Genomic DNA, 23,855 nt, shown 5'->3' with positions numbered 1-23,855 from the left:
GTGTGACCAAATGTTAAAGGTGATGGTGTATAAGGTTCATGGGGCATTTAGGAACCTTGACTTCTATGCCACCAACTCCTCTGCTACTGTTATCTGCCCTGCCTCTGAACCCACTATTCATTTCTATCTTTCACTTCACTAGTTCCTTCCACTAGATTTCTCTTTTATTTATTTTATTTTATTTTTTTTTTACTTTGCACAAGTTCTTTTTTTTTTTTTTTTTTTTTTTGACTTTTGGCCCTAACTGAAATCTGGCTTTCTTATAAATGATACCACTTTCCTCAAAAGTTGATCCAGTGATGTTTTCTCTTCTTCCTAATTTTCCTCACTCCCAGGGCAAGAAAAGCCTCCCCCCCCCCCCCCCCCCCCCCCGCACCAAGCTCTTGTTCCTCAGTATTACTGCTTTCTCATTAATCATGCAACCACTACTTCCTCCCAGTGGATGCTTTTACCACCCTTTCTCAACTTTGGAGGGGATGAGGACTCAATCCGAGCCATGAAAATTTTTCAACCTAGAGTGCTTTTACCTCTCTTTATAACCATCCTCAGCTGCATTGATTCTCCTGCCTGTGTTTCATTACCAGTCTTCACTCTGTAAAGGAGCTTTTATTTTCCAGAACACGCCTTCAAGAAAAATCTTGTGCCAAAGGAGTGGATATTTAAAGCTAGACAGATCATTCTCCACCCTCAAGGAGCCTACAGTCCAGAGAAATAAGCAAGTAGAAAGGCTTTCAATGAAAAGGGTTATCAGAAGACCAGGAAGCAGTTGCTGTGGGAGGGGTCCCACTGGACTTCACTCCTTCTAATCACTTTTCCTTTTCCTTTCTGACCCCCTGGTACCATATCATCTCCAAAAATCCCTGCCCTGCTTACTCTTTCTGATGTCTGCTTTATGACCCCTCTCTACTTACTCCATGTTGCTAAGAATTGCTGCAGAAAACAGTGAAACTGCTGCTTATGAACTGATGTCACTCACTCTCATTTATGTCCTCATGGTCTGAGCAGCTTTTGTAATTACCGATCTCTGCTGTATTCTCCATGGTGACTTTTCAATGTGAAGCCACCACCGGCTCCTCTCCCATCACTATTAACAGTGGTGATCAGATTATAGTTCCCATGATATTCCTCCTCCACAGTTCAGGACTTCTCCTTCATCATATTTTCCATCTATTTTCCTATTTCTCAGGACTCCATCCCTGCCACAGACCCCTTCTCACACTTGCTCTGGGTATCTGAGAAGTCATCACCTGGTTCATTCCTTCTGGCTGTTTCTCCTTCCCGGCTATTGTCATTCTTGCCCCTTCACTGACTCTAACATCTGCTTAATAAACTTTGGTCTCTCCCACCAAGCACATGAAACAAAACTCAAAATCCCAATTCTGTTGCTTCTTTCTGAAACTGACAACTTTCTAAAATTTGTGGCCCTCCATTTTTATATCACTACAGTAGTCCCCCATTACCCCCAGTTTTGCTTTCTATGATTCCAGTTAACCTCAATCAATCTGAAAATATTAAATGAAAAACTTCAGAAATAAACAATTTTTAAGCTTTAACTTGCTACATTCTGAGCAGCATGATGAAATATCACGCCTCTCCACACCATCCTTCCCAGGACATGAGTCATCTCTTTGTCCAGTGAATACCAGTGGCCGGTTAGTCACTTAGTAGGCATTTTGCTTATCAGTTTTGGTTCTTGTGTTCACATAACTTTTATTTTACTTAAAGATGGCCATGAGGCAGAAGAAGAGTGATGCTGGCTAGACAGATATGCCAAAGAGGAGCCATACAGTGCTTCCTTTGAGATTTAATGAGAAAAGGAGAAAAATCATCTGAGTTGCTAAAATCTACAGTACAATATTTTGAGAGACCTCATTCACATAACCTTTATTACAGTATATTGTAACAACTGTTCTACTATTGTTATTCATCTCTTACTGTTCCTAATTTATAAACCAAACTTTACTGTAGGTCTGTGTAAAAAAATAAATAAATAAATAAATAGTACAGAAAAGGTTCAGTTCCGTCTGAGGTTTCAGGCATCCACTGGGTTTTCAAACATATCTCCTGGTTTTTTAGAACAAATCTCTTGAAGATAAAAGACAGTACTGTAGTTCATCATTCCTAGGAATTTGCTTTCTGCTCCCATAATTTTACTCAATTTGCTAACCAGATCATACAAGTGACATGTCATTTGCAGAACTCCATTGATTTTGGAGTTGACATTATCAGTCATTTGTTTATCTTAACACTGTATCTTCCTTGGCTCCAGACAATTCCTTAGCTCTGAACATTTTCCTACCTCTCCTTCTCATGCCTCTTCTAGAGTCTCCCAAGTTCTAGAAGGTTCTAAAGTATACACTGTGCAGAGGACAAAACACCCTTCAGGAGGGGGTCTAACTAGGCAGGATACAATAGTTTGGGCACCCAGGACTGAGCTCAAAGAACCAAATGAGGTAAACATAATCCCAGGTCTTTAGAGAGCACCGAAATTTAAGTCAGGAGACCCAAATTCAGTTGGCAAGATAAAGTACAGGAAAGGACCCAAATGGGAGATAGCCAAAGGTGACAAATGAGAAAAGAGGTAGAACAGGGGCGGGACATTATTGCCAGATGTTTTTGAATAAAGCTGAACTTGTCCTCGGTTGGCCTTCATAGGTCATCAGACTGGCTTAACAGTAAATCCAAGGAAGACAACAAAAAGTATAAAAATAGTGTACTTGTTCTCATACAATGCACACAAGTCTCAGTTTCTTCTGTGAAATGTGGATAACAGTAGTGCCCACCCCGTTGGGTAACTGAGGATTGATTTAAACCATGTGTATATAGAACTGAGTATAGTATAGGGCCTGTCATATGCAGGCGTTAGATGTTATTATTAATATTTCAAACCTGCAAACTATATAAAAAAGTATAGGGAAACTATCAAGTCATTCTGACATCAAATTTAACTCTTAACTATTTAGCATACCCAGAAATGCTCTGTATTAGTTAATGCTGCAACAAAACTTTTAAAGTAGGGTATAAATGTTGGTGTGTGGGTTGTACTTTTTTCTCCTTTCTGTACTACTAAAACAACTGTCTTCACTGTGATCACCAAAGGCACATTTTTCAGGACTTCATGATCTCTTTTTTGCTACTTTTGAACTATTTTCTAACCTTTCTTTTGAACTACTTTCCAACCTCTTAATACTTTCTTGCCCTTTAAATTCTAAGATATTACTTTGGTTTGGTTTTCTTCCTTCCTCCCTGACCAAGTTCTTTCTTTTTTTCTGAAATATTTTTTAGTTGTCCATAGACCTTTATTTTATTTATTTATATGCAGTGCTGAGAATCCAACCCAGTGCCTCACACATGCCCGGCAGGCGCTCTACCCCTAGCCACAACCCTAGCCCTTCCCTGACCAATTTCTTCCTTTCCAGGCAGGCTCCTCTCTGGCTCCCTTTAGAATTACATCCATTCTCTGGTTCATCCCTAATTTTTCATCCTTCCAAAGCCTTTTCTAAAATGCTTTTCTACCAACATACACCTTTTGTCTTTGGGGTGGATTATTGCAATAGTGTAAATGATAATCTGGTTTCTACTTTTTGTCAATCCCAGGCCACCCATTATGCTGCCACCAGATGGCCTTTTTTTTTTTTTAAGTCGAATATTTGTGAAAAGACCTGTTGCCTACAAGAAAAACTCCCAAGCCTCAGCATTTCACACAGGCCCTTGCTTTTGCCCCCAATTGCTCCAACCTCCTTTCATCTTGTTCCATATAGAGATGTTCTCCATTGCACAAATTATAACACGTTCTTTCACAAATCCTGATTTCCCAGTCCTCTTCCTTGAATCACTTTCTTCCAGTTTCCAGCTATTTCATTCCCAGTTCCTTTATTCTGCATTTACCACGTTGTATTTTAAATACCTATTTAAATATCTATTCTTCTAGGAAAATGTGAGCATCTCATGTATAGGGAAAGGCCCTTCTCTACAGTTACTCTATCTAGTATCATGGACTAGATTCACAGACTTCATGGTGAGTAATCAACAAACATGAAAATGATTTTTTTAAAGTCACAGTTTTAAAAATTTCTCATTAGCTGGAAATGATTGAAAGGAAAAACATGCCAATTTGAGCTCTCAAGCTCAAATCTCAAAGTAAACATGTACATTTTGAGGGACCAGAAGACACATAAAGGCAGCAGTGCCAAGTATTTAGTATGTGGATTATCTTAGAACTTCGGAAGTTGTGTGATCATGACAGTGGATAAAACATATATGACCTTATCACCTCCCTCAATAAAACCTCTCAGCGGCTTTTTAAAGACAAAGCCGCCTCCCTAATCTGGCCTATAAAAGCCTTTTAAAAACTTGCCTTTGTCCACTTGACTCATCTCACACTACTCTCTACCTTACTCTTTGAACTTTACCCAAACAAAACTTCTTTCCCAGTTCACTAAAAAACAAACAAAACAAAAACAGGTGACTCTGCCAGGAATGCCCTACCACCCCAAACTAGTCAGTTTTTTTTTTTTTTTTTGGTGGGGGCTGGGTACTGGAGATTGAACCCAGGGATGCTGAACACCCACAGCTCTTTTTATTTTTTGAGATAGGAACTTGCTAAGTTGCTGAGGCTGGCCTCAAACTTGTGATCTTCCTCCCGCAGCCTCCCGAATCTAGTTGGTCTCATTTTGTGACTATCAGTCTAAGGATTCCTTAAGTCATCTCCATTACATGGTAGCAGAGTGTAAGGCCTCTCATCTCATTTTATTTGGAAAGCAACAGTTTTGTGACCATGGCTTATGGACTCAGTCTGGGTCTTTGGGCATACTTTTTAAATCTCTTTATGTCTTGGTTTCCTCACCTGTAAGTAGCAGTTTATCTATCTCCTAAGGCTGTTGAGGAGATTAAAGGATATAATTCCTGTTTGGCACTTAGAATTGTGCCGATATGTGGTTCCACGCCCAGCATGTCAATCATGATGACATTTACTAAGATGTCAGTCCTCATGCTTCCTGGGCCATACCTTGAAGTCCCTTTTCTCCTCTAGTCCAGGGACGCAGTGTGGTCCTTTTTCTGGTCTTAGACTCAGCATCTAGTTCCTAACATAGTAGGTCTTTGATATATGATTTTAAAAATAAATTAGCAAATGCCTTGCGTCCAGCCTTTGCCTTACTAGCTGGACAGTCTCAGGTGATGCCTACTTGTAAGAGATTTTGTATAAAATAATGCGACATATCTACAAAAGCACATGACACGTCTTAAAATGCCGTACAAACGGTACGTGTTTATTAAAAAAAGCGGAGTTCGTGTCCTCCCTCCCCTCCGGCACGTCCCGTCCCCACCCCTCTCTCCCCCCCAGCCCACACCCTTACTGCGCCCTTGGCCCTGGGCCCCTTGGGATTGCAAGCGTGGGAGCCCCGGCCCCGCGAGGCTCCCTCCAACGACCCGCGCCCTCCTTCCTTCCTCGCCCGGACGGACGCACTTCCGGCGGATGTGGGGGGGCCGGAAACGGAAGTGAGCAGCAGGGCCGACTGACGGTAACGAGGCTGAACGGAGTTCCCTGAGCTGTGTGAAGATGGTGAGTGAGCCTCTCGGCCGCCCGAATTTCAGGCAGGCTCGGCCCCGTGGCCCGGCAGGAACAGGCCGCCACCTCCCAGCCTGTTCGTGACTGGCGGCTGTGGCCTGGGGACGAGGCCGGCCTCGTGCGCCAGGATCTGTCGAGTCACTGGATTGGGGCGGGCTGGGTCTGTCTGGGGCTGCCGGGCTCAGGCTCTTCCCGCGAGCAGCGGTTTGGCTTTATCGTATTCCTCTTGCTCCTCTGAGTTTTCCGATCGTTGGAAAGGGTAAACCCGAAAGAGCAACGTTTTGTGGCGTGTCACCTCCAACTATTCCTTTCCCTGAGGGATGACCTCTTTGAGCCCAGAGTCCTCCAACCTATCCCTCCTCTTCCCCGTCTTTTAACTGCTTGATAACCAACCCACAGTTATAGGTTGCAGTTGGACAAGTCAGCCTTACTTTACGTTTTCCTAGTTCGTAGTATTCCATGTGTTGGAGGGAAGAATCAGAATCCTCTCTTGCCTCTCCTGTTTGCTCCCTCTTTCTCTTCTCTCTCACTTTCTCTTTCTCTTCTATGTAAAAGTTGTGATGTTTGGAAAGACTCCTGAAGCACCTATGCCACTGACTCTGGTATCAGCAGTGCTGGTAGACCATTCAACCAAATCTAGAAAGCTTGTGTTGGTCAATATTGCTAATTAAAGAAGTTTGATAAACACACCCAGATTTAACTGGTTGTTAGGTTTTCACCAGTTTGTTTTACTCTGCTATTTTATTAGAAATCTTAAATATTAATCCTGATATTTTAAAGAAGGAAATTGGAAAAAATGATAACAGTAGAATCCAGAAATTAGAATTCCTTTTCTTTGTGTATAGAAGAACTTTTCTTTAGTCACTTACCATAAAGCAGTTTAGTGGTAGGAGAACTTCATGTAGGATAGTAATAGAAGCTAACATTTTTAAAGCTACAACCCTACAACTCTAGTCCTACCTAGTGGTGAAAGCCAGAGAAGTGTGTGCTTTGCTAGCAGTCCCAAAGTAGATTAGTGAGGGTTCACGCTAGATTCCATATTCTTTTTCTCATCTGCCTTGACTAACTGTATGTAGAAGAGTGGGAACCTCTTGTGCAGGTTTTGAATTCCAGGCTAAGTTCTGGACTTTTATTATTCAGACATTGATGAACCAATAAATTTTGTGTGTGTGTGTGTTTGAATCAGTTTTGGTAGGGCAAATTATGTGTGTTAGGAAAACCTTGTTGTGCATATTTGGAAAACGTGTGAGCCTAAGCAGTAAGACCCAGTAGAGTACTGCTGGAATCATCTCTTATGAGAGCCTGGACAGGGGTGGGAGAATGAAAAACACTAAATAGGATAAAGTATCTGACCAAACAAGTATACAAATGAATTAAAAAGTCAGAAAGCTGGTTTCTCAGAATAGTTTCTCCTAATATAGGAAAAGATTAGATACCAAACTGCCTGTAGCTGTTTTGCATTTTTTTTTCTGCAGAATTGCAGGAATATAAGCAACCAGTAATTTAAAGTCAGCATCTTGTGCTTTTCCTGCTGTAACATTTACTATGTTTTATTTTCTTGTTAATATATCTTCATTAGATGAAGCCCTGTGAGGTAGTTGTGCTTCTTCAACATCTAGCACAGTACCTGGCCCAAATAGATACTAAAAAATATTTGTTAATTAAAAGTTTCATAGTACAAATATATAGGATGACAATATATCAGTTCCCAGTGCACTGTTTTTTTTCTTTTTAATTTTTTGTTTTACGCTATCCTGATTAGATAAAATTTTAAAATAGGTTATGTGTTCTTGTAGAAACTTTCTGAAATTCCCTTTTTCCTTTATCTTCTGTGACCACTTTTTTTTTTTTTTTTTTAGCTGTGCTGTCTGTTCTTAATCCCATTTGTTTGTTCTTTGTCCTTAAGGAATGATATTCTCCAGGATTCTGTTCTCAACTTTTTCATTGTATGTTAAAATATTGCAACCTAAGAGAGGGATCTCTTCAGTGAAAGCAAATCTGATTTATTTTGAACATTTACTCTCTACGAATATGAGAGTAAAAGTCAACGCAAGACTTTCCATTTTTAAATTTTGCTAGCCTTTGGTTCTGCCTCATATATATATTTAGCTAGTCATCTCAAACTGCTTGTAGCTTGTTCATTTATATTTCCATCCCTTTAGCAGTGTTAACTTATTTTTTCATGGAATGATTTCTAATCTGTCAGTCTTCAGAGATACCTTGTGTGTTCCTCAACCGTAATGCTTAAGGCATATTCTAATTGTCTGGATTGTGGACTCTTTGAGGGCACAGTACTTAATCTTTTCTCCCTCCTGCTTAAAAAGATGTTGTCTGATAAAAATTATTTTGCCTTTAATGATGTTTTTGATTTGTGTTGTAGAATGCCAGAGGACTTGGATCTCAACTAAAAGACAGTATTCCAGTTTCAGAACTTTCAGCAAGTGGGCCTTTTGAAAGTCATGATCTTCTTCGGAAAGGGTACATGAGGGAATTGTGGCTTTAACTTTGTTGTAATTAAATGTTTCTCTGAATTATTTTCCACAAAATTCTTTAACTATTTTGATAGGTTATTAATGCATATTTAAATTGAGAGATAGCAAGTAATATACCTTAGATAGATGGGAAGGGGAAGAGGTTTAGATGTTTCCTATAGTTGAAGAAGCATCTTATCGGGTAGCTTCCTAGCATAAGGCATCCTCTTAGTATGTTATCCAGTAGTGCTTTGGTAGAATTTTCTTTTTTCTTTCTTTCTTTCTTTTTTTTTTTTTTTTTTTTTTTACTGGTAACTTGGAGAGCAGTTTTTCTTCTTATCTTATTATTGGAGTAATTCACTTTTATCTGAGGCGTGCTAGAACATAGCAGTTAAGGGGATGAACGGAAGACTCAGACTACCTAGATTTGTAACCCAACTGTGCTATTTAATGGATATATGCCTTTGGGTAGGTTACTTAATTGTTCTGTGTCCCAGTGTCCTCATCTATCCACTAGGCTAATCATAGTTTGTATCTTAATTTGAAGAGTAAATAAGTTAATACCTGAATAATATTTGAAGGATAAATAAGTTAATACCTGAAAAATACTTAAAATAGTACCTAACTTTAGTAAGCAATCAGTAAGCATTGGCTGCTGTTTGTTTTCCCCCCTAGCTTTAACTCACAGTTATGTCCCTTTGCACTTTATGTTTCTATGTATTTAAAATATGTTTAGATACATGTGTCTGGTAGTTATTTTTCTTTTTAATTCACTTTACTGCTAAACCAAATAGGGTTATGCCTTCTCCCCCCATAAATATCCTGTGTTTTTGAATTTTTTAAAATCTGATCTTAAGGTTTTTGCTATTATGGTAGAATGGCATTCTTAAGCTTGTGTCTGGGGACATACATAATCTCTTATAATTTTGTAGTGAAAGATATAGTAGTGATAATAAAAACAATTTTTTACATTCTTTCTAGACATAGAGCATTATTTAGCATCGTATTTTGGAGAATTACCTCTAGTGATTGAAGTCTCCACCAACAATATCTATAATAAATACGTTTTAAAATAATCATGATATAGAATGTTTGACTTTTTTCTTTTATTGTACAGTCATTTTAACATATTCGTCTGTTCCCATAACTATTACCAAAATATAGGACAGGTTTTCTCATAACATACTTTTATTGTGTGTATATGTGTGTCTGTCAGTATGTCTGTGTGTCTGTGTGTGTCCGTCCGTCCTTGGGGATCGAACTCTGGGCCTTGTGCATGCTAAGTACTCACTGTGACTGAGCCACACCCCAGTCATTTGGCATACTATTATAGTAAGACCCTTGATAGATGCATTTTTGAACAGTGGGTAGTAAGTGAAGTAATCTTTTAAATATATTTTTTTCTTCCAGTTTTTCTTGTGTGAAAAATGAACTTTTGCCCAGTCATCCTCTTGAATTATCAGAAAAAAATGTAAGTATATTACCTATGTCTTTAATTTTATCATCTTCTATATTACTGTTAGTAATATTTTGTGGTTTATTACAGTTCTGGGGAGGATTTGACAATGAGTCTTTATTTTTAATTTGCCTTCTAGGACAGACTTCTGAAACTGAATTATCATTATATTGCTTCATTAAATCTCTCTTTCTACACATCCTCTTTTGTTTATTTTATGAATAAAGAGTGGTCCATTTTTCCATTCCTCTCATTATTTTCTCATTTGAAAAACCTATTTTTTCCTTGCCATTTTTGCTGTTGCTGAGTACTTTTCTCTAGTTTTGGCCTCTTTGTCAAGCCTAGCATTTCCAAATTACTGAGAGATATATCCATGAGGCACAGTATACACAGATGGCTATTGCATAATCCCCAGTCTTAAGAAACTTAAAATTTAATAGGGAAGATAAGCAGTAGCTAGGAGGCTTCATAAAGTTCTAGAGAGGGCCAAGGATGCAACCACTTCTGCTTAGGGATTTTGGAAGGGGCCAAAATCCCTTTATATAGGAGGGGCCTTTGAACAGTTTAGGTTGGTATTCACCAGGTACTTGGGTGGGAAAAGGTCACTCTGAAAGAGGGAATGGCGTGTACAATGATCTAAAGGCAGCTTAAGGAGTTTTTAAATATACATTTAGGATAAGAAAACTGTATCTCAGTACTGGGGAATATGATACAGTGTCACCTAGGTAACAGATTATTTATTCCTTTTTTTCTTCTTCCTCTTTAGCAAGGGAAAAAATCTTATAAGAAAAAGTTGAGCACCTGATATTATGAAATAGAGGTTCAAATATGAGAAAATAGAACTCCTATTTGCTTTTAATGCAGTCAGGTTTTAGGCTAAGAAGTTAACAGTCCATATATAATTATCATTATTATATTGCTTTACTAAATCTTAATCAGAGTAGACTTAAAAGCATGTGAGTATGATTATGAAACCTTAGTGGATCATAATGGAGAAGTGAAAATTGTCTGTAGACCAAAAATGGATAAATATCCTACTTTTCTAAGAGATCTAATCAAAAGTAGTTTGTGGCAAAATTGATCCCTGGCACTGTTCTTAAGTAGATTGTTTAGTAGATAACTGAGAACATTTAGTCCAGTAAACAGTGATCATTACTCACAACAAGTTAATCTTTTTTCATTTTTTTATTAAATTACCAAGTGGGTCCATCAAAGGATCAAATTATCCTACCTGGGATAAACTTGAGGATAAGGTGGTAGATTATGGACTGAGTGAGTGTTTTTGGTTGGTAACTACCCAGACTGCAATGACTAAGGAATTATCATTTTAGAGGGAGCATTTTGGTAGAGATGTTGTCCTTATGTGCATCTTAGGTAGTTTGGTGAACACTTAGGAAGGCTAAGTGTTTTACAGAGACTTGAAGGTAGCCATAAAAAACATGTAAATTGGGTTTTTGGGAAAAAAAAATGCTTACATGGGTAGTTCATTTTGATGAATTATTGAATTGTATCATGGAGGCAAAATAAAGCAAAAGGCTAGGCCAAAACTTTAAGAAAAATATTTATAGTGGTGAGTGTAAAGTTCTGCATTTGGGTTTTACACATATTATTGTATTATTGTGTAAAACCTGACAATTTTAATTGACTATGTGCTCAGTATAAGCCAGCAGGTCGCATTAGTTCTGAAGAACATTTTTACTGACCTCTATTAATAATAAGACAAGGCTCAAATTCAGGGAGATTATATTCTCACTTTCCTACACATTAGTCTGACCATTTGATCTGCAATATTGGTTCTGTTCTGAGCAATACATGTTAAGAGACACTTTGACAAATCTGATGAGACTGGCCAAAATGGTGAAGAGTCTAGAAGCTTCTTAGGTCTTTGGAGACTCAGCTTAGGTCTTCTCTCTTTATATTTTTCTTTAATCACTTGTCCATTTAATGACTGTCTTCTCTTCATCCCCTCTCTCTAGAAATTTTTTGGTACTTGTTATCTTGTTGAAGTTCTTTAGCATGGGTTGTGTAGTTGAACTATATTGGCATCATGCTTATTAACCAAACTTGGACAAATTGCTTAATCACTCTTAAGTTTTGGTCTCCTCATCTGTAAAAGGGAGTTAGGAATGGTCTTTTCCTTGGCATATTGTTATCCTCTAGCAGCTCTCCATAATTGGAGCTGCAGTGGTGATAGTGATAATTCACCCTTGTTGTTTTTACCAGTGATTTTCAGGGATAGAGGGATTTTGCATCTTAGTTTCAGATGGTAATATCAGAAAATGTTTTTTGTCCTTATAGATGGCATGGCTGTAGGGGATTGTTAACACTGGTGTCTATTGGGTAGAGGTCAAGGATGCTGCCAAATATTCTATAGTGCATAGGTCAGTCCCTAAAACAAAGAATTATTTAACCCATAATGTCAGTAGTGGTGTCTTCTGTTTTATTATGTTATTACCATAAAACTTAAATTTGCACATGCTTGTTATTTATGTGTTAATTGATAATTACATTTTTAAAATTTTTATTCTCTTTAGATACACATGATGGTAGCGTATATTTCGACATATAATACATACGTGGAGTATATCTTATTGATAATTGCATTTTAACATCAGATAAGTTGGATGCATTCACCAGAATATATATAAATTAATTTTTTTGCATGAAATTATATTTATTTATCATGAGGGTAACTTTAAAGAAAACCCTTCAGATTATATCATAAAATACCCCTTTCCCTAAGGACCATCTGAAAATTTTTCTTTGTCAAGCTGACGTAATTTAAAACAGTGTTGTTAGATACCTTATTTTTCACATTTTCCTATTTGTGGCCCCCAGTCATGCCCCAAATAAACACTGATCTCTCAATAGAGTTTTGATGAATATGATTTTTTTATGATTATTAGAAACAAATCTTCCAAGAGAGTATAGTATAATAAAAAACAATCACAAGAATTCACTTTGTCTCATGATTACAATTCAGAACTTTGCAGCAGTCTGTTTGCATATTTTATTCACTGTCCTTAAGAACCACTTTGGAAAACCATGTTTTAGATCCAGAGTCATGTTAATTTTTTCTGAGGCATATTAAATTAGGATCAAGTTTTCTTAATATCAGTGCTTACTAAAAATAGAGTTCTAGGAAAAATAAAATTGCTGATTAGTAACCATTACAAATTGAATAGCCTTTTAGAGGTACACCCCAGTGGAATTTATTTTTTAAATTTGTCCTAATTAGTTATACATGATAGAAGAATGCATTTTGATTCATTGTACACAAATGGAGCACAACTTTTCATTTCTCTGGTTGTACACTATGTAGGGTTGCACCATATGAGCAGTCATACATGTACCTAGGGTAATGATGTTCATCTCATTCCACCATCTTTTCTGCCCCCCTCCCCTGTAATTTAAATATTGACGTTTAATTAACAACATTTTACAATTTGTGATTATTTATTGTATTGAAATCCTTTGAAATAATATACTTTCATTCTTAGAAATTCACTATTAAGTTTGTTGTGTATGTGACAGTTTCTGGATCTCAAAAGCTTATTTACATATTTTCTTTGCTCTACCAGTTTTGCAATACTCCTAATCAAAAGTACTGAAATATAATTATGTCTTATAAGTATCCTTTTGCAATGTGAAAAATATTGCTTAATTTATAAATTTTGTAAATCTAAAATTTAGGTAATAATTTTACACTGGTGAAGACTACCTGTAAGCTAGATAAGATACTCAGAAATGTTCCAAAATTAGAAGAAACTAGTTAAAGCACTTTGTTTTAATTTTAGTTATGAATATTAAAATCTTTCTTCCAAATGTTATGTTGTATATGTATCAATGCTGTTTTGAAAGCAGAGTATTGAGTGTAACATATTGTTTTTTGTAGTTCCAGCTCAACCAAGATAAAATGAATTTTTCCACACTGAGAAACATCCAAGGTCTATTTGCTCCACTAAAATTACAAATGGAATTTAAGGCAGTGCAGCAGGTGAGTTTATGGAGCTTAGTTATGTTTTGTCTAAGACATGTTGATACCAGTCAAAAGACTCCTCGGTTTTCACAATAGCAGTGCAAGCATTACTTTCCTTATTCCCTTATAACCTATTCTGCTTCCCCTTTTTTAGAGTAGAAACTTAATTCTTCCATCATAAAGGAAAAAAGAGTTCATTAAACAGAAAACTGCCTTAACTTACAGGCTCAGTATCTGAAAACTTATCTGCATCTACTGTTCATGTTTTTCTGCTTTTTATGGGTATGTTGAGTTTGAGATTTTGAGGAATATCCAACTGATAGTATTGAGTATGCAGTTAGTTTATAGCAGAGTACAACTGTTGAAAAGGAAAAAAGTACTTCCTTCCAATTGTGTAAGAACTGCCCCCTACTTGTGTTCTGGATTATATCAAACCATTCTACTTCAGAGAAATCCCTTTTTTGTAGTTGATGCCTTCAACCTCTCCTTCTTCTTGCTGTCTCATCAACAGCATTTACATATATTCAAAATCTCTTTTGTCTTTTAAAATAAAGCAAAATATATCAGTACCACATTTCTTCATAGAAACTTATGTTTGCTTCTGCAAATTGAATTTTTTTAAAAAGTTGCCTAGGTTACCTGTATGTGGCCCTTTTAACTCCTATTCATTTAACCCACTGTATTCTGACTTCCATTACACTAGAAGAATTGGTTCCTGAGCATTGTGGATGTTGTTTTGCTATAATTTGATTTGCACTCTCAGTAGTATTTGAACCTCATGGCTTTTTGGCCTTTAAGAATGCCACATTTTCATGATGTTCCTCTCCTCTCTGAAATCTCATTCTCAGGTTTCTCTGTAGATTCCTTTATCTGTTCCCTGAAATGCCAATTTTATTAGTACCCCATCTTTGGTCCTCTCCTCACTCTATTTTCTACCTATTCCTATTGCTTTAGTTATTTACATGCTAATGACTCCTAAGTTATAATTCTCATGAGCTATAAACCTACCTCCTTTTCCAATTGGAAGTCCTACAGGTGCCTCCAATTTCACATATATAAATACAGAATAACTTACTATTCCTTGGATACTCCTTATCACATGGATAGATTTCTGCCTAGCGCAGAAATTAAAGTATTAGCCTTGATTATCTCAGCACCTCATCCCCAACTCCTTCACCCCCACTTCCCCCAAACAGCCAGTGCATTACGTGATCTTCTCACCGTATCTACTATGCTGATTTCTTTTGTTGTTTATTTGGTACTGGGGATTTAAACCATGGGCACTTCACCACTGAGCCATATCTCCATCCCTTTTTATGTTTTATTTTGAGATGGGGTCTCGTAAGTTGCTGAGGCTGGCTTTGAACTTGCTGTTCTCCTGCTTCAGCCTCCTGAGTCTGGAATTATAGTTATGTGCCAGCTTCTTGTGCTAACTCTTAACCTACAGTGCCTCATCTAGAGTACTGTAACACTCATCCTGCTGCCCCTCAAACATATTCACACTGTAGCCAGAATAAGCTTCGTAAAACAAATTTGATTGTGTTACTCCCCTTCCTTTGCCCTTAAAATAAAACTCAGTGCCTTAATGTGACTTGTTTATGAATTCACTTCTTCAAACCATAGTCCACACTCTCCTAAGCTACTTGAAATTCCTTGATTATGTTCTTTTACCTTTTGGCTTTTGCATGTGTTTTCTTATTCATGTAGATTCCTTTCTCAGACCTAGCAAAAATTGTGTCCTTTTCAATAAATTTTGTCAGTGCCATCAATTGTATCAGCTAAGTTATTCTCGAAGCTACTTGGAATACTTTTTACCAAGAATAAAGCTCTAAAAAGAGCAAGGCTTTAAATCAAATTAATTTGGGTCTGAATCTTGGTGCTACTTTCTAGTCTTAAAAATTCAAGTAAGTTAGAGGCCTTTTGTAAGCCCAGTGTTCTTTGATTTTTTTGGGGGGGGGATTAGTTTTTAATGTGAAATGGAGAGAGCAATAAGAATAATATTGGGTTATTCTGAAGATTAAATGAAATAATGTATGTTTGGCATAGAATTTTTCACTTTTCTTGTTTAATATTACTCAGATTCCAACTACGTATTGCTCATGTCAATCTAAAATATTCTCCTAGAATTTCAACTTATTTTTTTTTGAACCCTATACTTTTGTAGTTCCTGCTTATCAAGATACATAATGACTCATCCCTCTTTTTAATGCCTTCTTAGGACTCTGCCTCTAATCTAACTACCTGCCAGATGCTTCGCTCATGGCTTAATTTGTAGGCACCCATTTCTGTTTCTTCTTCCTCTCCCTCTTTTCTCCCCACTTTCCTTTAATCTTTTTGGTTTGACAGTCTAGAGAATTTTTTTCCACAGTATAAAGACCTAAATGATTTTGTAGGCCATTAGTAATTGAAGAGCATTAATGTCCTCAGTCTGGATATATGTTTTGGGAGGAAAAGTCTGATTATAACTGTCTCCTTAGATTCTAAAGGTATAATTGTTTTAAAAATCCTACTGTCATTAGTCATTAACTGTCTATTTTTTAAAAATATTTTTTTAGTTGTCAGTAGACCTTTATTTTATTTATATATGGGGCTGAGAATCGAACCCAGTTCCTTGCACATGCTAGGCAGGTTCTGTACCACTGAGCCACCTCCCCAGCCCCCTATTATGCCTTTTTTTTTTTTTAAATTTATTTATTCTAAGTTGTGCCTATTACTCTTTTGGTATTCTTTTGGCAATATCCAAAAATATCTGCACTGATCAGTTACAACTGCTGAACAACTAACAAGAACAAAGACTGAAAATTTGTTTTGGCTACATTAAAGTTTGTTAAGTTTTGAATGAGAAAACTGAGGCTGGAATGGGTCAGATAACTTGCCCAAAGCTATATGATTGCTTAGGTGATAAAATCAGAATTTGAATCAATGGCATTCTGCCTGCAACCTTTCTCCATTATATTGTACTTAGGTACCAGTCTATGGTATATGTATTTAATACTTACAAAAAAAGAGATCACATTGGTTCAGAAAGACATCATATTTTGAAAAGCTTCACAAATGACTTTGGTTGACATTTCTGGTTACCGCTGCTATTTGAAAGGGATATACCTAATATTTGTACTATGAGTTGTACAAAACAACATATAAAATGAAATAATTCATTTAGCATTATTTCATATAATAATATAAAATTATTATTTTTTTGAATTGGAATTTGTTCAGGAATGTGATCATCCCATATGTATCAGGAACAAGGCAAGATGTTAAGCTCTGGGATTTTTCATCTTGTCAGACATGCTGTATTTTTTCTGGACACTAACCAAACTTCAACATGTGTAAACCTGATGGGATAAAGTGTTAATATAAGCTACAATTTCCATATCTTGACATATTTTGAAAAGAGTTCTGAGGAATTTTTAAGAACTTGGTTTGTACTAAAACGAAGTGTTTTTTTTTCCCCCCACCCTCACTGGTTAAATTGCTACTTAGTTTTGTGAACTTTTCAAATAAAGAGTGAAGAATATGAAATCAAATAATACATTTTGGCTTTTTCCCTTGTTTTTCTCCTAATTTTGCTCTTTCCTGCTTTTCCCAAAGGTTCAGCGTCTTCCATTTCTTTCAAGCTCAAATCTTTCTCTGGATATTTTGAGGGGGAATGATGAGACTATTGGATTTGAAGATATTCTTAATGGTAAGTGTCATTCAGCATCTTTTTGTGGAGCTCTGTAATATACAAGCTGACAACAGCAAACAAAACAGTATCCTTTTTGTTCATAGAGTTTACATCAGTTGAATTCACTTGTTCTTATTCACAGCAGGAAGGTAAAATTTAATGGTAATAACTGTCCTTAAACAGTTTTAAAGTGAAGATTATTCACGTGAATTTTGTGATAATAGTGGTTATAACCATTTCAGTCAAGATAAACATTCCGTGTCCTGAGAATCAAGTCTGCTGTGTTTGTGTCATACAGTAATCCTTTGTGATGGCTTAAACAATGATAGTTGTTTTAGTTTTCATAGCATTTGTGGGATATAACTAGTTTGTGTTTCATTAGGTGGTGAGGAGAGTGTCATTCTTAACAAAATTTCCTAAATGATTGTATTACAAGTGACTTAACTAAGAACAGTGTGAGGAATATTCTCTATTTTTTTCTGGTCCTGAGGAAGATAAACAAATAGAATCTTGTGCAGTACTGCCTCTGCTCTTTAAGCCCCAGCAGTATAGAAGAAACAGAAAAACAGTTTTGCTTGGCTGTTTATGTCCGGTAAGGAAATGCTGTGGACACAACAGAAGTCTAGTGAGCCTCTTTGAGAATCTTCCCTGAGGGAACTTTTTGAATGCAGGAAACCTGGATTCTTAAGTTTATTTGAAACTAGTATGGTGGTAGGTCTGTATATTAACTTTTGTTTAGTTACAAAAATATATTCATTTGAAAATCTGCTTCTGTAATTGTGTACAAAGAAAGGAAGAAGAACTTAAGTTTTATTCAGTCAGTTGAATATATGTCAGGCATTGGGCTATGCTCAATATACAATGGTGAACAAAATAGATATCTTCTTCCTAATGGAGGAGGCAAATGTTAAGCAGAAAAAACTGGCATATAATTAGAAATTGTGATAAATTCTGGGACTATGACACACAAGTTAATTCCGAAAGATATATGGATTAGTTGAATTAAAAAGGAGAGGAAGGGGCTGGGGATGTGGCTCAAGCGGTAGCGTGCTCGCCTGGCATGCGTGCGGCCCGGGTTCGATCCTCAGCACCACATACCAACAAAGATGTTGTGTCCGCCGAGAACTAAAAAATAAATATTTAAAAAATTCTCTCTCTCTCTCTCTCTCTCTCTCTCTCTGTCCTCTCTCACTCTCTCTTTAAAAAAAAAAAAAAAAGAGAGGAAAGATTTTAGGCAAAATAAATAATATGTCCAGGGTCTCTGAAGGGTTTGAGATTTTAACTACTTACAAGCTAACAAGTTAGCCTGCCATGTTTCATGGTCACTGGCAGAATACACCAGACTCCTGGAAATAAAGGACAATTTATTACTCGTAGCAATAATGGTAGTCGAGTATCAGCATTTCTGTTGGTTTCCCACTTCCCACAGGGAAACATGAAAAGAGAGGGTCAGGCAGTCTATATAAATCATGTATTTTATTTCTGGAGAAGAACTCCATATTCAGAGTACCTGAATCTTAGAATGGACAATATATCTGCCCGTTCTGTGCTCCTCTGTGCTCCTGTGCTTCACTTTAGAAACATCCTTGAGGAGTCCAGAGCAATGGCAATATCTGTGCTCCCAGGGATTGCAGAGTTGTGAGAGACCAATTGAAAATTGTTTCCTAGCACACTTGAGAGCTCTGTAAGAAGAATCTCATGACTGAAGTGTTTTTGAGCAAAATAGAGTGGAATAAGGCAAGGTCTTTGACCTAGAGAGGGAATAGATAAGCCAAGCCCTACAGACCATAAACAGAAGTCTGGAGTTTATTTAGATTGCAGCTCAAAGCCATTGAATGGTTTTAAGCAGAGGTGAATTGTGATATAATTTCATGTTTAAAAAGGTCATTAACTATCTGGTGGGCATCTCACTTAATTCATTCCTTGCATCTGTCTAAGGTAGATTAAGCTGGAAAGATCCCTCCTTGATTGAGGTAGATGATTTTTATCACAATGTGACTACTACATTGCCCTTTGAGTGGTTTCCCTTTTGTGGGTAACTGTATAAGATACAGGTAACTTAGAACTTAGAACCTTGCATTAGCTCTTCCTTCTGCTTAGAATATTTTTTTCTCTTCATTTTTCAGATTTTTTTTTCATTTTTAATGTCACTTCTTCAGAGAGGTTTTCCTTGACTACCTAAAGTGTCCCCATTCTCTTTGTCATCTCACCATATATTAATAATTTGTATAGTACTTCCTTGATATTTTTCTTTTTTATTTGTAAAGTACTTGTTCCATAGTAAGTGTTTAAAGCTCTTCCATATGCACCACATTCCCATCATCAATTCTGACTTAGAATATAGTTTTAGGTCTACAATGAGGAAGTCGTTTATTAATCTAAGCACTGTGTGAAGTCTATTAGAGTATTAGAGATGATGAAATTTTTGTTTATTCCTCAGTGAAATGCCTCAAGAAAATTCTCTACATTTTATCAGGAGGGTGCTAGTAAAGTCAAAAGTAGGCTTTATCTTAGTGCCAGAAAGTGCCTTTCATTCACTCTAGTCCCTTTCACTTTAAGATGAGTAAACTGAGGCTCATGGGGAGTTTTGGTCCTTCCTCAGACTTACAAGTGAGCTCATAGGATAAAACTGCTAGAATCACCTTGTATACCTTGTTTTCATAGTGTGCAAGTGATAGCTCATTCTTTGTAAAGAAAGTCACAAGTTTAAAAGTAAATAAAGTTTAAAAGAAAGTTGTGGATGGGAGGGAGGGGAGAGGAGGGGGGATAGTAGAGGATAGGAAAGGCAACACAATACAACAGACACTAGTATGGCAGTATGTAAAAATGTGGATGTGTAACCGATGTGGTTCTGCAATCTGTATATGGGGTAAAAATGGGAGTTCATAACCCACTTGAATCAAATGTATGAAATATGATATGTCGAACTATGTAATGTTTTGAACAACTAATAATAATAATAATAATCATCATCATCATCATCAAGAACTAACACTTTTATAGAACTTAAAAAAAAAAGAAAGTTGTAGTTAAATAAATGAATGTTCTCTGCTCAAGAATTTAAAGCTTTTCCTCTGAAACTCAGATTTTTCATGATTATCCAGATCCCATTTCTTTGCCTCATTCCTTAGTTACCTGTTGTTTTAGTTACTGTATCCTTTTAGATTTTTTTTCCAGTGTCTACTTAGAAATATATAGTCAGAAAATACTTGGCATTGCTTTGTGTTTATCTTTTTTTAATACAGTTAGTATCATACTATGTGTATCTTGAAGTATATATTGTGTATTTCTCTCAAACATATATATATATATATATATATATATATATATATTTATGGTTCTTATTTTTTTCCTCCTTCATTAACACAAAACTATGCTTTATACTCTTGTGCAGGTATCTTTTTAAAAGTTTTATATTTTGAATGCTTGCTATGTATACAGCAGTTTATTACTAATAATCGGGGCATTGTCAGTTGTTACTAAGGCTGCTTTTGTGACGTGACAGGTTGTGGAGAGTATTGACTGCTGAACTGATGTGATACAATAATTTTCAGTCTCTTAGGTAGTCCACTAAGGAAACTTCGACATTGGTTACACTGAATGGCAATTCTTTTTTTAAGAATCTTGAAAAAGGAGAACTTTTCAACCTGTTTTTTTATTTTTAAATCAGCTATATTGAGATGTACTTGACATGCCATCACATGCACCTGTTTTTAAGTGTACAGTCCTATGGATTTTAATAAGTGCATACAGCTGGGTTCCCCCAATCAGTCTATAGAATGTTTTCATTACCCCAAAAAGTTATCTTGGTCCCTTGGTCACCGAACCTTGACCCCAGGCAACCACTGTTCTGTTTTCTGTCACTTTGAATTAGTTTTGACTGTTCTTGATTTTCATGAGAGTGAAATAATTGAATTTATCTTTTTTCAATAACATTTTAAAATGTTTGTTTTTGTTTGCTTTCAGATCCATCTCAAAGTGAACTAATGGGCGAACCACATTTAATGGTGGAATATAAACTTGGTTTACTGTAAGATAGTGTGCTGTTCATGGATCAGAGGGGCTACATCTTGTTATAGTTGGTTTTTGTTATAATTCAATGTATACAATATTAAAAGTACTGACACATGAGATTCTGTCTAAATAGTATCATGATTATTTGAAATTATCGTGTCTTTGATTTATGACCGTGTGACAGTTGAAAGCACTAAAGGAAGATGATTTTAAAGTTCCTAATTTATAGTAAAACCATAGCATTATTTGTCATTCAAAATTATTTTTCAGGAATATTATAAATTGTCAACAGGTTCTAATTTAACTTACTTTCTAGATATTCCATAAGTTTAATTTTTTAAAATAACCAGTATCAATATTTCAGTCTACCAACTTCATAGCAACATGAAGAATAAACATTTGTAATTAATTTCAATGATAGCACTTCAAATTGAGTATAGAAGATATTTATCATGTTTCATTATAGTCTGTGAGAAGAATATTTGTTACATTGATGATATTTTAGAATTACAGCCATGAGATTCTTTTATGATGAAAAGTTTTAATTTCAGGGGTTTTGATTTTGTCTTTGAGTGAAAAATTAAAGCAACCAGCAAATGTAGATTGAACTCATGTACTTCATGGATTTAATATGTATTTGATATATGAGCAAGAAACACTCTTTAAAGGAAGTAAGACTCATTTTTATACACGTTATGCGTCCCTGAACAAATTTCATAATAATTTTTTAAGCAATTTTCACCATGATTACTCTTCTTATAAAGTATTCTTTATGAACCTGCTATATAAAAATTAAAGATTTTTAGAACATTAGTGCATGGGTCATTTTTCACTAATTCTAAAATGTTTTGATTAGTTTTTTTTTTCAGAAAATCTTTTAAATAATCATTGTTTTAAAACATTCATCAATATTTAGAGACATTTGTGGTCTCACAACTTTAGGTGAGTTGCTACTGGCATCTAGTGGGTAGGAGCCGGGAACACAGCTATCCTAGAATGCACAGGGCATTAATTTATGATCATGTAACAAACTGAAGACACCAGGGAAATGACTTTAAAACTCAATTTTTATTAAAACAGTAGTCTTCTATGTCTTTAAAAAAAAAATTACCAGTGAATATTCTAGAATTTTCTGCATCTACTGTTTACTCTCTGCAACCAAAATTTATTTAGTTGAAAATGTTAGTAGTGCCAAGGTTTGCAAAACTTGAGATAAATCAGATGGTACTTTTAAAGAAATCTCTCTTGCTCTGGCTATTGAGATAAATTTAAAATTGTCTTTGCCAATTGCTGTATTTATAAACAATGAAATTATAGAAACAACAAAGATTCACTAATTAATTTTTTCTAGATATGCTTACTTTTATCTACAAGTTGGAGATTTCTGTTCCCTTGTTGTAGAAATAATATTCATTCCCCTCCTGACCAGTAGAGGGCATATGAAATTAATGAGATAGTTTGAATGGAAAATCTGAAGTTTTAAATTTAGGAAGTGGTACTCTTGGATAGTGCTTACTTTCCGATGATCTTTTTGCTTCTTCTCTCCTTTTCCTCTTTTACCTTCTTTATTTTTATGTCAGTGATTCTCATTCCTGAATGCATGTAACAGCTAGGAATCTTGAAGAAATTTTGATGTCAGGATTTGGATTTCACAAATTCTAAGAGGACTAGACTAGAGTGGATCCTAAGAAGCATTTTTGAGACACTCTTCAGGGTACTTGCTTTCTATTTTTTTTACTTGCTTTCCTTTCTTACTAGTATGAGCCATTGAGAAGTTTTCTAGTGTTTCTTAATCTGCAGTCTACATTGAGAAATTATTTGGATTCCTTCAAAGGCAATTGCAGGTCCCTCCAAGTTACCTTCAAACTTTTCAATTAAGTATTTTTTTCTTTTAGATGTTATGATTTTTCTTGGAGAATTAGTTTAGTATTTCCCTTAAAATTGTTTTAATCCATATGAGAACAAAGAAGTTGATAGGTTTTACCATCTGGAAGTATTGAGGGGTTGGCATGTATTGAGAATTAATGGCACAGCATCGTATGGCTCTTTGACCAATACCACCTCTGCATTCTTGCCTCTGTACAAAATATAAATAATAGGCTTTATTACTCTTTATTAATTAATTTTGCCCTTGGCTGTGGATGTTACCCTTTTTAGTAGGATGAACAAATATTTAGCCTACTGTTCTTCATTTTATTATTATTTGAATGCAGATATTAAAAAATGTAGAATATGATCTGAAAACATTATTAGGAAAGATGAAACAATTCTGTGATATATCTTAAATCTACAACTGGATAAGTGTTTTTTTCAGATACATGAAATATAAACAAGTTTTGACTTGCTGTTTTTTAATAAAGGAAAACCAAAAAATGCTGCTATTCTTCATTGTGTTTAGTTCATGATTTTGAAATTTAAATTCATTTCTTTCTGTGTAATAAATGCTTTTGTCTTATTATAGATCCTTAAAGAATGAGAGCATACTGTTAGTTTTTCAAATAGAATTTCCCTAGGTTTTCCCCTCCCACCCCAAGTCAAAAAGTATAAGGGACTTTAAAACTTCTAAAAATGAAGGATCAAGTTTTGAAAGTTTAGAGTTTACGTCCAGATCTTAAATTATTTCTGAGCCAGTAGACGTGCTCTGTCAGCTGTACTTTGTCCTTTTACTTCTTTCTGGTGTCATGACCTAATGGAGA

The 23,855-nt window shown here is 35.7% G+C and overlaps 2 protein-coding genes across 5 annotated transcripts in view; one reads left to right on the top strand and one right to left on the bottom strand.

Annotated features, from left to right (window-relative positions):
- Nucleotides 1-5,406: 5,406 nt before the first annotated feature.
- On the top strand, nt 5,407-21,276 carry Pomp (proteasome maturation protein). Its single transcript, XM_005317063.4, has 6 exons — nt 5,407-5,563; nt 7,950-8,047; nt 9,451-9,511; nt 13,392-13,493; nt 17,070-17,163; nt 21,112-21,276. The coding sequence occupies exons 1-6, from the start codon at nt 5,561-5,563 to the stop codon at nt 21,177-21,179; spliced, it is 426 nt and encodes a 141-aa protein (XP_005317120.1). The 5' UTR covers nt 5,407-5,560; the 3' UTR covers nt 21,180-21,276.
- A 932-nt stretch (nt 21,277-22,208) lies between these two features.
- Slc46a3 (solute carrier family 46 member 3) overlaps nt 22,209-23,855 on the bottom strand; it is a 28,481-nt gene continuing 26,834 nt past the window's right edge. For all 4 annotated transcript variants that reach the window (XR_013423457.1, XR_013423459.1, XR_013423460.1 and 1 more), the window contains one exon: nt 22,209-23,845. The gene's annotated coding sequence lies outside the window, so the exon portion shown is untranslated. The remainder of the gene's footprint in view (nt 23,846-23,855) is intronic.

Source organism: Ictidomys tridecemlineatus, chromosome 6, assembly GCF_052094955.1.
Source record: "Ictidomys tridecemlineatus isolate mIctTri1 chromosome 6, mIctTri1.hap1, whole genome shotgun sequence".
Classification (NCBI taxonomy): Eukaryota; Metazoa; Chordata; class Mammalia; order Rodentia; family Sciuridae; genus Ictidomys; species Ictidomys tridecemlineatus.
The sequence above is the reverse complement of the archived record's forward strand: the minus strand, read 5'-3'. Positions and strand labels throughout refer to the sequence as shown.

Excerpts from the sequence above, each read along its gene's own strand:
- Pomp (XM_005317063.4), top strand. Across the intron at positions 8,048-9,450 it reads CATGATCTTCTTCGGAAAGG|TTTTTCTTGTGTGAAAAATG; the intron begins GTACATGAGGGA and ends TTTTTCTTCCAG. Across the intron at positions 13,494-17,069 it reads AATTTAAGGCAGTGCAGCAG|GTTCAGCGTCTTCCATTTCT; the intron begins GTGAGTTTATGG and ends CTTTTCCCAAAG.